A 16,346-nucleotide genomic window follows, 5' to 3' on the forward strand; every position below is an offset into this window, starting at 1 on the left:
CGTCTGCGTCCCCGATGTCCCCGAGCTCAAGCGCAAGATCCTCGTCGAGTGCCACGACTCGCCGACCGCCGGCCACTTCGGCGTCGCCAAGACCTTCGAGCTCGTCTCCCGGACCTTCCACTGGCCGACCATGCGTCGTTACATCAAGGAGTATGTCTCCGGATGCGACACCTGCCAGCGGAACAAGCACTCCCGTCACAAGCCCTACGGACTCCTTGCCTCGCTCCCTGTTCCCGATCGCCCTTGGTCTTCTGTTTCGGTCGACTTCATCACCCAGCTTCCCGAGTCCTCTGGACACACAGCCATCTGTGTGTTTGTCGACCGCTTCACCAAGATGGCCCACTTCGTCCCGTCAAGCAACGAGGCCAACGCCGAAGACACTGCTCGGATGTTTGTCGAGCATGTCTTCACCAAGCACGGTCTTCCAGACGATATCGTCTCAGACCGAGGATCTACCTTTGCCTCCAAGTTCTTCCAAGCCGTCCTGACCCGCCTCAAGATCAAGCACAAGATGTCGACTGCCTTCCATCCGCAGACCGACGGCCAGACCGAGCGGGTCAACGCCATCCTCGAGCAGTACCTCCGCTGCTTCATCAACTTCCAGCAAGACGACTGGGCCCAGCTCCTCCCTCACGCCGAGTTCACCTACAACAACACCTCTCAAGCAACCCTCGGCTGCTCCCCCTTCTTCGCCTACACCGGCTACCACCCTCGTTTTTCCGTCGCCCTTCCCCGCACCACCAAGAATGCCTCCGTCGCCGACGATCAAGCCCGAGCCATTCACTCCCTCCACGATGAACTCAAGTTCAACATCGCCCTCGCCCAGGACTCCCAAGCCAAGTTCTACGACCCCGGCCACTCCCCTTCCCCTCCGTTCAAGGTTGGAGACCGAGTCTGGCTCTCCGCCAAGAACATCAAGACCCAGCGACCCACGGCCAAGCTCGACCACACCAAGCTTGGGCCGTTCAAGATCGTCGCTCAAGTCGGTTCCCGCGCTTTCAAGTTGGACTTGTCCTCGTCCATGCGCATTCATCCTGTCTTCCACGTCTCCCTGCTCGAGCCTGCCGCCGACGACAAGATCCCAGGTCGAACGATCCCGCCCCCTCCACCCATCCAAGTCGACGGCCACGACGAATGGGAAGTCGAACAGATCCTGGACTCCAGGCTGTTCCGAGGTAAGCTCCAGTATCTTGTGCACTGGCGTGGCTACACGGTGATGGATTGCACCTGGGAGCCCGCCAGCAATCTTGCACATTGTCCGGAGCCTGTCGCTGCCTACCACTCCTCTCATCCCTCGAAGCCTGGCCCTCTCGGAGCTCGGGCCTTGAGAGGGGGGTAGTGTCATGAACACCCTCTGCCTTTGCCCACTCCCTTCCTTTACCCTTGCCCTTTCCTTTCTGTTTGCCTGTCTTAGTGCTTTCCCTTCCTTCTGTTTGTTTGTTTCCCGCGCTGTGCTGCCTTGTTGTCTTACCGCAAGCACGCGCGCTGCCTGTGTTCCGTTCCCGCTCCCTTGCTGTTGGTCATGGGTTACGCCCACGACGCCGCCTCGACGCCGCCTGACGCCTTGGCGCCGCCAAGCCGCCGCCACTGACGCCCGCTGACTCACGGATCCCGAGTCACGGCCGCCACCTGCTTCGCTCGCTGCTTCGCCCTCCCCGCCGCTGCTTCGCTCCTGCCCCCTCGCTCTGCAGCGTCGATCCTTGGCGCTCGCATAAATAGCCCTCCGACCAGCCTCTGTCTTTTGCCTTCGTCTTGCCACTTTGTATTTTTAGTATCCTAAGCCTTGGATCTAGAATAAAACTTTGGCTTCACACTTGACACTCTGTGTCCCAGTCCAGTCCCCGCTCCTCTCCCTACGTTCGAGTCTTGCATTAGGACTCTTGCGCACTTCCCTGCTTGCCCCGTTGTCCAGTCTTGACACCGGCCTTTCTTCTTCTTTCGCCTCTCTTTCCCTCGTCGATCCGATGGCTGAGCCTGCTGCACCCCCGGCAGATCTCAATGCGTACCTGGCGCGCATGGAGGAGCGTATGAACGCCCTCATGACCCAGAACGCTGCTCTCCATCGTCAGATCCAAGATCTACAAGCTCCCGCCGCCGCTCCCCGCCAGGTCTACCAGGTGAACAAGCCCAAGGAGTTCCTAGGTTCCCGCGACGAGACGACGGCCTTCCTCGCCCAGTGCCACCTCGTCTTCCTCGCCGATCCTGCCTTCTTTGCGCCCGAGCGCCAGAAGGTCCTTTATGCCACCTCCTTCCTCCGCGGCGAAGCTTTCAAATGGTACGAGGCCGCCTTTTATATGGCCAACCGCTTCCCGGCTTCCTTCGCGGATTTTGAAGTTGCCCTCAAGTCGACCTTCGGTGAGGACACGGCCTCCTCGCAAGATAAGGCCTTGAACGACCTCAAACGCTTGGTCCAGCTCAAGTCCTGCCAAGCCTTCGCCACCCGCTTCGTCCAGCTCGCCGCCCGCGTCCAGACTGACGAACCCACCAAGATGCACTTCTTCAAGGAGGGTTTGAAGTCTGAGGTCAAGTTCCACCTCATCGGTCTCCGCCCCGCTCCCGCTTCCTTGCCCGAGTTGATCAAGGCAGCGGTCGAGTACGACGATGCCCTCCATCGTCTCAAGGTCTCCTCCCGTTCCCAACCTCCTCCTCCTTCTTCTCGCTCTGCTCCCCATCACCACCATTCTCCCGCGCATGTTTCTTCTTCCTCCTCTTCTGCACCCACTCCCATGGACCTTGACTCTGTCTCGGTCCGCCCTGCTAAGCTCTCCGACGTCGAGAAAAAGCGACGTCGTGAGCAGGGTCTCTGCTTGTACTGCGGGGAAAAGTCTTGTCCCGGCAGTCGCGATGTTCAGCAGTGCCCGGTTCTGGTCAAACGGAACTCGGGAAATGCTCACAGCCGAGCAGCACCTCGCAAGTAAGCGAGGTGGTCTGTTCGGCGATACGAACATCTTCCCCCTCTGACTCGTCACTATCGGACGATAAGCTTCTTCTTCCGGCCACTCTTATCGTCATGAGTCTTTCTGGCCCGGTCTCCATCTCCCTTTCTGTTTTTATTGATGATGGATGTTCCGCTCTTGCCCTCATTGATCCTGCCTTTGCCGATCTCCATAAACTCTCTCTTATCCCTCTTTCTACTCCTTACTCCGTTTCCCTTGCTGATGGTTCTTCGGCCGGTTTCATTCGTTTCCAAACCGCGCCTTTGACTCTGACCATTGGTTCCCACACCGAGTCGATTTCTTTTCTTGTGACTCGACTCTCCACCACTCCCATCACTCTTGGTCTTCCCTGGATGCGCTTGCATAATCCAGTTGTTAATTGGAAGTCCCTCTCCCTTTCATTCTCCGATCCCTCTTGCCTTGCTGATGGACACATCCTCGCGGATGTCTCTGCTTCTTCCTTGGACACTCCGTCCGCTTCCGGCTCCTCGCCTCCCCCTTCGGGCACTTCGCCTTTGACTCCTCCTCCCTCCGGTCCTTCCCTTACACCGGTTCCCTCCTTTGGCACTTCGCCTTCCCTTTCTTCCCGCCTTGACTCTGCTTCGCTTTCTGAAGAGCCAACGGCTTTATCTTCACCCGACATTGAGCTCGTTAATGCGGCGAGTCTTCTCCGTCTTGCACGGGAAGACAAGCTCGACATTTTCGCTGCCCAAATGGATATCCGTCCTCCTTCGCCGGAGACGTATCCTACGGTGTCGATAAGGTCCGTGCTCACGACGAAGGTGTATGCCGAGTCTGGCACCCCTGTTGACTCTCGAGGCGTCCCACTCAAATACAATGAGTTTGGCGACGTTTTCAGCCTCAAGTCTGACCCTCCTTCTTCCTTGCCTCCTCATCGTCCGTATGACTTGTCCATTGAGTTTGTACGGACCGAGGATGGAAAGGAACCTCGTTTGCCAAAGCCGGGGAAAGTCTATCCTTTGTCCCCGGCCGAGGAATCTGCTCTTTCGGAGTATCTGACCAACGCCCTCGCACGTGGTTGGATCTCCAAATCCTCTTCTCCCGTTGGTGCTCCCTGCTTCTTCGTGAAGAAGCCCAATGGTGGTCTTCGCCTTTGCGTCGACTACCGAGGCCTCAATGCCATCACGAAGAAGAACCGTTACCCACTTCCCCTCTTCCAGGATCTTCTGGATAAACTTTCTTCTGCCCGCGTCTTCTCACACCTCGACCTTCCTGATGCTTACCACTTGGTTCGTGTCAAGAAGGGCGATGAGTGGAAGACTGCTTTTGTTTGCAAATCTGGCTCATTTGAGTACAATGTTATCCCCTTTGGTCTTTCGAATGCCCCCGCTGCTTTTCAGTTTTTTATGAACGACATCTTCTCGGACCTCCTTGGTGTCTGTGTTGTCATTTATCTTGACGACATCCTGATCTTCTCAAAAGATCCCCAGGAGCATGAGGAGCATGTTAAGCTTGTTCTCTCTCGCCTTCGTGAACACTCCCTTAAGGTCAATCCGGCCAAGTGTTCTTTTGACCTTTCTGAAGTTGACTTTCTCGGCATGATCATTTCTGCCGATGGCATCAAAATGGACCCTGCCAAGGTCGAGGCCGTTTCCCTTTGGCCTGTTCCCTCTTCTGCTCGCGATATCCAAGTCTTTATTGGTTTCGCAAACTTTTACCGCCGCTTCGTCAAGGACTTTTCCGCACTTGCTCGTCCTTTGACTTCCCTCACTACCAAATCCTCCACCTTCTCTTGGTCTCCCGAGGCCCAAGAGGCTTTTGATTCTCTTAAACTTTCCTTCACTTCCGCACCTATTCTTCGATACTTTGATTTCTCTAAACCCGCTGTCATCGAGCCCGATGCTTCTGACTTTGCTTTGGGTGCCGTCCTTTCTCAGTTTGACCCTGACGGCGCTCTTCACCCCGTTGCTTTTCACTCTCGGCAATTCCGTCCCGCCGAGGTGAATTATGACACTCACGACAAAGAGCTCCTCGCCATTGTCGATTCCTTTACCGCCTGGCGTCATTACTTGATGGCTGCCGACCCTGATATTCCCACTCTTGTTTTCTCTGATCATCAGAACCTTACCCGGTTCACTGCCGCTTCTCAACTTTCTCGCCGCCAGTTCCGGTGGGCCCAATTCCTTTCTGACTTTGCTTTTCGCATTTACCACCGCCCTGGTCGTCTCAACACCAAAGCCGATGCTCTCAGTCGCCGTTCTGACTTTGAGATAAAGCCTGGTGACTCCCTCCACTCCACCAACTTCCTTCAGCTGTTCGAGTCTATTTCTCTCGACAGCATCACTGTTATCGGCTCGAATCCCGACTTTCTTTCCGAGATTCGAGCTGCCACCCTTTCTTGTTCCCTCCTTTCTGACTTTAACGCCAAACGTCTTGATGGCGATTACTCCTTCCGTGACGGTCTCCTTTACTTTAAAGACCTGATCGTTGTCCCTTCCCCCGAGCTCCAGCTCAAAGTGTTTGAGCAACGTCACTGCTCCGCTGCCGCTGGTCACTTTGGTCTTGCCAAGACCGTTGAGCTCGTCTCCCGGGACTTTCACTGGCCCCGGCTTCGTAAGTCTGTGCGTCGCTTCATTGCTAATTGTGAAGCGTGCCAGCGAGCCAAGCCGTCCCGTCACTCCCCTTATGGTTTACTTCATCCTCTCCCCGTTCCTTCCGAACGTTGGTGGGACCTGTCGATGGACTTCATCACGGATCTCCCACCTTCGAACGGTTTTGACTCGATCTTCGTGGTTAAGGACCGCCTGTCCAAACAAGCACACTTTGTGCCCACCACGAAGACGGTTACAGGCGAGCAAACCGCCGAACTCTTCCTCTCCCACATCTTCCGCTTGCATGGTTGTCCCCGGTCTATTGTTTCGGACCGAGGAACTCAGTTTACTTCGGCCTTCTGGAGGCGCTTCAATGAGCTTCTGAAGACGAAGATTTCCCTTTCTTCTGCCTTCCACCCCGAGACCGACGGTTCGACCGAGGTTCTCAACCAGGTCATCGAGCAGTATTTGCGTATCCATTGCAATTACCTGCAAGACGACTGGACCCTTCACCTTCCCCTTGCCGAGTTCACTTACAACAACTCGGAAAACACCTCCACTGGCATGACTCCCTTCTTTGCAGTCCATGGCCATCACCCCATTTTCGATCCCTCTATCATTCGTGATCCCTCTGTTGTGCCCTCTGCCGAAGAACGTGTCGACCGACTTCAGACCGTTCTCGAGGATCTCAAGGCCAACCTCCGGGTTGCCCAAGAGTCCTACACTGTGCAGGCCAACAAATCCCGTCTCCCCACTCCCGACATCTCCGTTGGCGACCTCGTTTTTCTGGATCGTCGCCACATTCGCACCCTTCGTCCCTCCAACAAGCTTGACCAGAAAAAGCTTGGCCCCTTTAAAGTTCTTCGCCGCATCAACCCCGTTGCCTTTGAGCTTAAACTCCCTTCCACACTTAAAGTTCACCCCGTTTTCCATGTATCCCTCCTTGAACCCCGAACGAAGGACATTGTTCCCGAGTTCACCCAACCAGAACCACCTCCCATTCTTGTTAACTCCCAGGAAGAGTTTGAGGTCGAGACTGTTCTCGATTCTCGGCTCTTCCGTGGTCGCTTACAGTACTTGGTTCAGTGGAAGGGCTATTCCGAGACTGACCGGTCTTGGGAGCCCGCTGCCAATGTTTCCCACGCCACTGATCTTGTTGCTGACTTCCACCTTCGCTATCCCTCAAAGCCGAAGGCGACGTCCGGAGTTCGTCGCTAAGGAAGGGGATGATGTTAGGGATAGCTCCTGCTTGTTCTCCACTTTGACTGCACACTTGGCTATTCTTTTGCCTTTCTGTTTGTTTGTGTGTAGCCTTGCAGTTCCCCTCCGATTTTCCGCCTTTTGCCTGTCTTTTCCGCTCCTTCCGCACTTCCGTTTTCCCGCGCTGCTCCGCTTCCTTTGTCTTCTTCGCACGCGCCGGTTTGTTTGTGCACGCGCCTTGCTGCGATTGGTTGCAATTCGGCTGCCGGTCATGTGTCCCCCCACCGGTGACTCATGACCTGCCTGACCGCCCCGATCTCTTGTTCATCTCGCATGCATTTGCCCCAACCTTATACTTGACCAATCCGCTTCTTGGACGTTGAGTCACATTGCTTCGCCTTTGCACGTTTCTCCTGCCAGGTGCTTCGCTTTTGCTTGCGCCTCTCTCGCTTTGGTTCTCTGCCTGTCTCGGTGGTCCTTCTCGGCCCTCGTTCGTGCATCGCCCCCTTCGCCCTGCTCGATCGCCCACTTTTCCCTCCCTTGGCCGCCCTTCGCTGCCAAGTCCGGACTTGTCTATAAATAGCCTGACCCCCGCGATGTGTAGTCGAACCTTAGCGTTCAAAATAGGACTAAATAAAGTGCCTTCTACTTTATTCTCTGAGTGTTCCTCACGTCTCATTTCGAGACAAGTCTTATCTTGAACGGATCTTTGCTTCCCTCGCTCCCTCTCCGAGTCCACTTCGGACTCTACCCTTGCTTTCCCTGAGCTCACTTCGAGCTCACTTCTTCTTTTGCCGTTGAGTCCCCTTTGGACTCTAACAGGCAGGCGGCTTGCGCCACCATGCACCTCTCGCACGACGCACAACACTTGGTTTGTTTCTCCTTCGGGGGAGGGGGCGAGGTGAACTTCCTCTGGAGACGCGTGGACTGCATTGAGCAATCCACGGCGTTGGTCTCCTACTAGGGCTCCAGAGCCACCTAGTAGGGTCGGCCGTTTCCCGACTTCATGGGGCACTCCTTGGCCTGGTGTCCCGGTCGGTGACAGAAGAAGCAGGAACCATGGCGGAGGTCCTCCTGCTTCTGTCTGTCCTTGGGGGAGACAGTGGCAGCTTGCTGGAACCGGGAGCGGGGAGGGCCACGAGCCTCCATGGCGTTGACGTCAACGTCCATGGGCTCAGGCATGGGTCTTGCGGGCGGGGCCGGGCGAGGCGGACGGGCTGGGACGTGATGAGACCGATGGCCGCCTGCCAGCTGCGGGTAGAACTGGCGGCCATGGTACTGGACGTTGTCGAGGTTCTCGGCAACGTCCATCATCACGTCCAGGGACTTGCGGGCATCAGGGTTGCTGGCGATGTACTCTCTGATCTTGGGCTTGAGGCCCTTCTGGAAGAGGTACATCGCATCAGCAGAGCCCAGCTCCTCAATCTGGGAGGAGAGGTCTTCAAACTCCTCGATGTAGCGGGTCACAGAACCACGCTGCACGAGAGAGTATAGCTTGTCACGGGCAATGAGTTCAGCATTGGGGCTGCCGAAGCGGCGACGGAGGCGGTCCTTGAAGTCGTCAAACACACCTTCGCTCTGCTCGTCGAACCCTTGGCGGCGGTACCAACGGTACGCCTGGTCCTTTAAGCAGAGCTTGGCGGCGACGATGTGGTGGGTGGGGGCGACTTGGGCAGCATCGAGGTAGTCCTCGAGTTGCTGCAGCCAGTCCTCCACCGAGGAGGAGCGGCTCTTCCCAGTAAACACTGGGGCACGGAAGGTCTTGAGGAAGGCTTCCGGAAGTGGGCGGGGGTTGCTCATGGCAGGGGCAGGCTCCAGGGACAGAGAGGAGAGTCGGTCGGCAAGAGAGGCGGGATCCAGCTTGAGGATCTAGAAAGAGGACAAACAGGACGAAAACAAGACGAGGATTTCCGATGCTACCATGTAACGTCCACTACTGGGACGTTGGGGCAAGACGGGGAGGGAGGGGGTACAAGACAAGACAGGACAGGGCAGAACAGGGCGGTGCTAGGCTACTCTAGCGGACGGGTGAGCTCGGGAAGCACTTACGTTTATTCACGATAAAACCGAACTCCAGACAAACGGGGGGAACGGGGGCAACCCGCAGGTATACCCTGCGGTGGCCTGCCTGCGGTGCGTGAAAACGCAAAGCGCAGCACAGGTCACGACCCACTGCGCCGCGCAGTACGCGCAGTACGCGCAGCACAGCGTCGGAGATACCATCTCCTACAAGCCTGGTTTGGTGCAATGGACATTGCACTTGAGGCCGGTCTGGACAGCGCGGCCGGGGCAGCGAGTGCCATCTTCGAGGACTTCGGCGCAACGAAGGGAGCGCAGAGGGACAGCGGAAGAGGCGGAAGGAGTAGACATGTCTGTGTTTGAATGGAAAGTGGGTGTGTCAGTGACTGGGATCATGTCAGCATCCTACAGTGTGCGTGGGAGAGCACGAACCTGGAGTAAGTCGTAGAGCGTAGTCGCTTGTAGTGAAGTAGGTCGTAGTCGAGTAGAGACTGGTGAGGATGAAAACTTCGATGCGGGAGACAGCGGCCTATTTATCATCGGCCAGCCAGATACCCTCCGTGCGCCTCGGAGTATGTGGTCTCCACCCAAATCAAATCACATCAAGGAGAAAAAACCCAACGGCAAGGAAAAAAAGCAAGTACCCTCTCGAGTGGTGCATTGGACGACAAGCCAGGGACACTCGAAGGAGCCGCATGCATCATGCGGACTACCCCAAACGGCATGGGATGTGTTTGTCGTCGCCAGAGAACAAGATCCGCAGAAAATCATGCTGCGCCGCATCCTCCCGAGTGGTGTGATGGGAGACAAGAACGGGACACTCGAAGGAGCCGCATGCATCATGAGGGCTGCCCCAAACGGATCGGATGAAGGTATTTGTCACTGAGGATGGCAAACCCTATCTTTTTTTTGCACCATATGATTCTCTCTGGGGCGTCCATCAAGGAGAAAGCCTCGCTATCGATTTTGAAACAAACCCCAGCCAATCGACATGTCCCATGCGCACGCAGGCAGCGGACGCACCCCCCGATGATAAAAGGACACCCGTTCCCTCCGTCTCCGACGCAACCGCACCTCACCGCACCCACCCTCTCCAGTGCTTTCCTACGACTTACACACTACACTCTACTATATACATTCTACATTCACTATGAAGCGCACCAATGCATCTCTCGTCGAGTCTACCACGTCCCCGTCCAAGCGCCAATGTGTCCGCGAGCACGATGATGCTCCAGCTGAACCAGCTGCCCCGCCCTCTCCGGTTTTGTACCCCACGGTCAAGCCCGTCTCGGATCATGTCACCCAGGTCGCCACCATCCGCCGAGTCAATCCTATGACCCAAGCTGAAATCGTCGTGGCCAATGAAGCCTTCCTCTGGCTCCTGGACATCCCCACCATACTCCGCCTCAAGCAAACCTGCAAGACCTTTGAAGCCCTCATCCGCGGCTCCAAGTTGGTTCAATACCGCCTTTGGATCGGCTTCACCGGGTTGGAAATCTACCACAGCCACGAAGACTACCTCGTCAACAAGAATGGCTGTTTCGATGTCCAAACGACGATTTTGGACGAGGAAGTACGACGTCTCTACCAGATCTATCCGTCTCCGTCCCCGAGCTGTTTCGACGACCGATGGCTCTTGAAGATCATGGACGCACCCGAAGACACCACAACATACACAAAGGCCGAGCAAGCAACCGCCGCGACCGTTTTTGCTCGCCTGATGATGACCCGAGTCATCAATTCTAACGGTACGATCAAGCTGACTCAATCCAAAATCAAGACATACTTCGAAGCCGTCGAAAAGGCCGCCAAGCTCGGGGACGTTGTCGCGATCTACCTCTTGGGCATTGGGCATTTGAATCGGATTTGTGACATGTCGATTCACCCAAGCGATGACACTCCAGTGCGCCCACTCCTCAAGATTGCCAGTGTCGCCGGATACCCATTCGCCACCGCTCTCCTTGCCACAATCTACAAGTCGTTTGATTGTGACAGGACGCAAATGAAGTTTTGGAGGCTGCTCTTCAACGCCCAAACGACTCAGCATCCCGCCCATTGGGCATCCGTTTGCAAGTTTCATTCGAAACACGTCACCAACCCCCCATTTCCCATCTCCATCCCCGAAGACGTCGTGGACCTGCTCGCGCGCAAGAGCGATGCCTTGGCGGATCACCCTCAATTCAAGCCTCTTAGTGCCAAGGAAAGCAGGGATGTCTTCAAAAATGCCCGGTGCCATGATTTTTTCGAAGATGAAATTGAGTGGCGCGACGACATTGACTCTGAAGACGAACTTGTGGACGACATCAGCACCGCTTCGGATGCCGAGGATGATGTTGTTGTTGTCCCAGCCGCTGTCTTTGTTCCCCCCGAGCTCAATGGTGTGACGTTTGACTTGACTTCTGACTCTGACGACGACTTCACTGAATAAAGAAATGCATTGATCCATGTACACGCTCTGTTCGCTGCATGTGTGTTTGGCTGCGATGCTTCGAAGGGTGAATGACAGGTCGAATCCTTGTGCGTCTCCACGTGATCAGGCTGGATCCGAATCGAGCCATGATTCAGACGGTTCGCGCGGATTCGAACCTGAGGCACAGGGCATCGCCACACACGCAAAAAATCAGGGCCAGAGATCAAGCACCCAAGTCAACGCGATCGACTGAAAATGCCACCAAAGACGTCCTATTACTTTGACTATGAGAGTGATGATGTCGACTCATGGGAATGCCGGATGCGGTGTGAACGCTGTGTGGCCACCAAGCTCGATGGTCGACGCTGCACACGCACGACCTGCATTGGGGTCAAATACTGCTACTCCCATCTGGCGACGGTGAAAAACCTGCGCATCGACGACTCCACCATCCCAGGCGCAGGAAAGGGGCTGTTCGCATACAAGCATGTGCCCGCGAGCGTCTACGATGACGAAGAGCGCGAAAGGCTCGAGAATGCAGTCCTGTTCAAGAGAGGCCAAGTGATCATCGAGTACGATGGGCAGCCCATCCCTGGCCAAGAAAGACGTTCCCGATACGGGAACACCAACGCCCCATACCTCGTTGAACGCCGAATCGGGCTCAACGCGGGACGCTATGAAGATGGTGCATGCCGGAGAGGAATCGGAACGCTCGCCAACCACTCGGAAGACGGCAACGATGTCAACGCAAAGCTCGCCCAGGACAGGGGAGTCGGGGTGGTGCTGAAGGCACTCCGGGACATTCATAATGGAGAAGAAATCTTTATTGATTATGGCGGTGCCTTTGGGCTGGACGACGAAGATGCAGTGTTTGGTACGAAGCGCAAGACCAACACACGCGAGCGAATCGCACGAAGCAGGACATGAAGGGCCTGGCACTCAGTCCTTGGAGATCCAGGCGGGCATCTCCCTGCCAGGAGCAAGGTAACGCAACATGAGTGCAATCACAGCTTGGTCGAACCCACCATCTTCCACACATGCCATGGTCACTGGATCGACAGTGATGTTTTGTGCCAGATTGATCACGATGCTCTCCTTGGCGCAGACCTCATCCCCCACGAGGCGAAACGAGCCGGGCCACGAGTCGACACTGACGATCGTCTTGATTCGCCCCATGTCGAAAGGCACATCCCCCATGGCTCGGTGGTCGAGTTGGATTGAGGTGACCGATGTGAGAGTGGGGATGTGGCTGGTCTTGACGATGAATTGCGAGCTCTTGAGTCCTTCGCCCAGAATGCAGGTGGCACCAGCGTCCAGGGCCTCGGTCACAAGCTCCTTGACATGGGCACCGCTGGGAGGGTTGATCCGCGAGACCAGCCTATTGCCTGGGACGCTCAGGATGCGCGAGCCCAATGCATGCTGGATCAGACGCAGGAGCAGGCGCTTGCCATGATTTTGGTCGTTCCCCACCAAGAAGAGAGCTGACTCGGACGTACGAGATTTGGCGGTGAGGCATGTTGCCAGGAAACGCAAGAGCAGGTGGTACTCTCTATCACTGCTCTTGCCCAGCATCGAGCGAATTATCTCCTCCAGCTTGTAGACTTTGCCATCGACGCCACAATAAAAGTCGTCAACCACGTACGAGACTGGAAGCGAGTGGGTGAAGCAGTCACCAGCATTGACCCGACGAGCCTTGAGGCCAGGCAGCTCCAGCACAATCCCATTGGCGAAGAGGATGGTGTTGGTCGATGCATTGGCGTGGGTGATGGCAAAGGTCTCGATGTTGAATTTTTCGTGCTGGAACGCCAGGGCGAATCTGTACCTGTCTTTGATGATGTCTGGGATGCTTCCCAGAGTGTGCTTGATCTCCTTGACCACTTCCTTGGCATGTTTGAGCTTGTTCGAGCTGGCATACCTTGCTCGAACCACTTCGACCCACCCCTGGAAGGCGCCCTGGGGATCAGTGAGAAGCTTGGTCAGGGCGTAGTCCAGATCCACATGCTTCCAGAGGAGCCCATCAAAGAACCAGATCTTGTGGGTCTTGGTTGCATGGGGCTCGGCGTGAAGAACTTGGTGTGGAACCAGGCCTCGGAGGATGTGGGTGATCGATGGAAGCGAGCCCAGGGCAGCCATCTTGATGGAGATGTTCAAGATGCTGTCATTTGGGAAGAGCACGACACCATCATCCAGAATATCGCTGCTCAGGCCCACGAACACCTCGGTCAACTCGTTGGACATTGTTGCACTCTAACTCTGGTACGCGATCTTTGTTTGGCCCATCCTGACGCAGATCGCGTTTCAGCGATGAAGCGCAAGAACAACCCACCCAAACCACCCCAACCACGCAGTACCTATGACCGGACCAGAATGCCTACGATCCAGACGACTGCGCGTCGCCCAAGATCCCAACGACGCCAGCACCTATGGCCCAGGTGGATGCGCGATTTTTGCGCCGGGGCGCGAGACCACGTGAATCATCCACGTGACCACAGATCTGGCGGCAATCGACCATTCACACCCCAGGAACGCCGTGATCACATGACCCTGCCATCCATCCCGGTCACGCCGGGCAAACGACACGGGCAGGAATCGAACCTGGTGCATCGAAATGGGTGTACCTTGTGTAACCCCAAACGGCAGTAAGCAAATCGCCACCACAGAGAGCGTGGGCGGCCCACAAGCCAACCAACACACACACCACCATGCACCGCCACACAATCGAGTGACACAAACGCGCCAAGCTGGCCAATGGGATGTTGAGGGCTGTCCACTCAGGTGAGATAGAGCTGCAAACCCATTGTTTGTGTAGCCGGGGTGTCTATTATGGATTTTCCTGGGCTGTCCTTGCATAGCAAAACAAAATTTTGATTCAGAAACAAAATGTGTTTTTCGGGTGTTTTGAAAACAGGCCTTTTTTCAATAATAGACAGCCCGATTACATACTTAAGGAGCAAAACAACAGCCCGAAACAGCCCGAAACAGCCGAGGACCAACCATGAAGGGGTTACAGACAACACAAACACACAGATGGGGGTGAATCACAGCAACACCAATGCGGGCTTCGCTTGCTGCTCGCTCGAACGACAACCACCAGACTTCCATAGATGGAAAACGGAAAGCGGAGCATCGCCTGGCTGCGCTGGATACCTGGACACAGCAAGAGCCGACGAACGCCGGCGAGAAGCATGGTCTCGCCATACCACTGCAGGAAACCCACAAGCTTGTAGCGAACACAGAGACAACGCAAAACCCAGCCCCTGCATCGAACCACCCAAAATGCGAGTCTCGCCACTCGCGTATGGCGACCGGGGCATACCCCCAACCCACCATCACCCATGGCCCAGACCATGGCTGCCCTCCAACACACGCGAACGGAATCTCCTCGGAATCTTTTTATATATGAATAGGAATCTTTTAGGAATCTTTTATAGTGTATTTCATATCAAATAGGAATCTATAGACCAAAAGTCGAGCCTAGGGAGGGCAAAAACAAAACGACAAAATGACAAAACGACAAAAACCCCTAACCCCGTCACAACGCATTGGCCACGACATCGGTTTGTCATTTTGTCATTTTGTATTTGGCTCCCCGGGGAGGACTTTACCCCAGAGATTCCCATTTGATATGAAACACATAATAAAAGATTCCGAAAAGATTCCTTTTCATATGAGAAAGATTCCGCCGAGATTCCTACCACACACACACACACACACACACCACCAGGGCTGCCTACCTGTACACACAATGAGCCCAGTCTCGCCATACCACTGCAGGAAACCCACAAGCCTATAGCGATCACAGAGACAACGCAAAACCCAGCCCCTGCATCGAACCACCCAAAATGCAAGTCTCGCCACCCGCGCATCGCAACCAGGGATACCACCAAGCACTCAGCACCCCAGACGGACACACGAATACGCGAGAACCAACCAACCCACCCAAACCACCCGACCCAACGAACAACACCGAACCCCAACGAACACCCAGATAGCCCAGATACCCAAAATACCCCAGATATGTAATCCGCCACACTGCGCACCCGAAAACCAAGCCACACCACCGTCTCCCTCAGCAACATAAAAGCAGCAGCATCCCCGCCTCCATCAGCAAATCCACTCTCACCCGAAGAACACCGCCTACCCCGACGACACCCAAGTACACCCAAGTACTACAATTCCCACGACTACCCCGACTACTCCCAAGTACCCCACCAAACCCGACTCCCACGCCCAACCCGCCCCTCACAACCCTAACCTAACCTAACCTAGGTTAACCTAATTACCCACCCAATACACCAAATACACCGAATACACCAACTATAACTACTATAACGAATACACCTAATACACCAACTATAACTACTATAACAAATACACCGAATATACCAAATACACCAAATATAACTACTATAACATATACACTTAATACACCCCACCCCACCCCTCCCCACGTCCACCCCTACTACCCCGACTACACCAACCCTACCATCCCCCTCGTCTACCCCCTATACAATCGTATACGCCAACCCTACCGTCCTCTGCACCACCTCCCCACGTCTACCCCTACCCCTCCTCTTCCCTTAGGTTAGCCAGCTATACCGTTTTCCACATATCCGTCATCTCTCAAAAACGGTATAGTTACCGATATACCCCTATACTACTGGTGCTTCTCTCGGGCCATGAAGGACAGGATACCACCGGCGACGATAGACTCGCCAGAAGTCAATCAAGATGATTCAGGATCACAGCGAGGACCACAGCGAGCATCTTTCGAGCACAGAGGATACGCACAGCAAGCTGATCGTCGGTGAGAAGCAGACGATGCCTCGGACCAGCCAGAGTTGCTGGATCGAACGAGACAGCCAACATCACAGCAAGAATGCACAGCGAAGACCGAGCAGGGACTGTGGCAAGAGCACGAGCAGGATACGGACATTCTGCTGGTCCTGGCTGCAGGTAGCCTGCCTCAGAGACGGGGGCTGGGGACAGCCAGAGGCATCGATCAGCAGCCAATCTGAGGGAGGGACGAGTCCGGGGAACTGTTGGGCAGATGAGGGGAAAGGACAATGGCGCGGCCATCCAAGGCGCGGATCGGGAGTTGAGATGCCTGCGAGCGAGTGAGCGAGCAAGCAGCTTGTGTCGACGGCAGCCGGGAATGTCAAGAACTGCCGGGCAGTACTGCAGGCAGCACGCCCGCTCGTCTGCGGCTCAGGTATGTGTATCTACAGC

The 16,346-nt window shown here is 55.5% G+C and overlaps 4 protein-coding genes across 4 annotated transcripts; 2 read left to right on the plus strand and 2 right to left on the minus strand.

Moving 5' to 3' along the window:
• Positions 1–7,666: 7,666 nt before the first annotated feature.
• BJ171DRAFT_595359 (uncharacterized protein) lies at positions 7,667–11,047 on the minus strand (the record flags this gene model as incomplete). The annotated part of the gene is made up of 4 exons (XM_053114596.1): positions 9,863–11,047; positions 9,140–9,175; positions 8,942–9,060; positions 7,667–8,557 (listed from the first exon to the last, which is right to left on the minus strand). The coding sequence occupies exons 1-4, from the start codon at positions 10,941–10,943 to the stop codon at positions 7,667–7,669; spliced, it is 2,127 nt and encodes a 708-aa protein (XP_052970998.1). The 5' UTR covers positions 10,944–11,047.
• Positions 11,048–11,415: 368 nt separating this feature from the next.
• On the plus strand, positions 11,416–12,312 carry BJ171DRAFT_487833 (uncharacterized protein). The gene has a single exon (XM_053109323.1). It carries the CDS (start codon positions 11,439–11,441, stop codon positions 12,042–12,044), a length of 606 nt encoding a protein of 201 aa, XP_052970999.1. The 5' UTR covers positions 11,416–11,438; the 3' UTR covers positions 12,045–12,312.
• BJ171DRAFT_171454 (uncharacterized protein) lies at positions 12,051–13,599 on the minus strand. The gene has a single exon (XM_053105958.1). The coding sequence runs from the start codon at positions 13,353–13,355 to the stop codon at positions 12,057–12,059; it is 1,299 nt and encodes a 432-aa protein (XP_052971000.1). The 5' UTR covers positions 13,356–13,599; the 3' UTR covers positions 12,051–12,056.
• A 146-nt stretch (positions 13,600–13,745) lies between these two features.
• BJ171DRAFT_487840 (uncharacterized protein) lies at positions 13,746–14,698 on the plus strand. The gene has a single exon (XM_053109324.1). It carries the CDS (start codon positions 13,998–14,000, stop codon positions 14,565–14,567), a length of 570 nt encoding a protein of 189 aa, XP_052971001.1. The 5' UTR covers positions 13,746–13,997; the 3' UTR covers positions 14,568–14,698.
• The last annotated feature ends 1,648 nt before the right edge of the window (positions 14,699–16,346 follow it).

This window comes from Polychytrium aggregatum, assembly GCF_025602895.1.
Source record: "Polychytrium aggregatum strain JEL109 chromosome Unknown BJ171scaffold_3, whole genome shotgun sequence".
NCBI lineage: Eukaryota > Fungi > Chytridiomycota > Chytridiomycetes > Polychytriales > Polychytrium > Polychytrium aggregatum.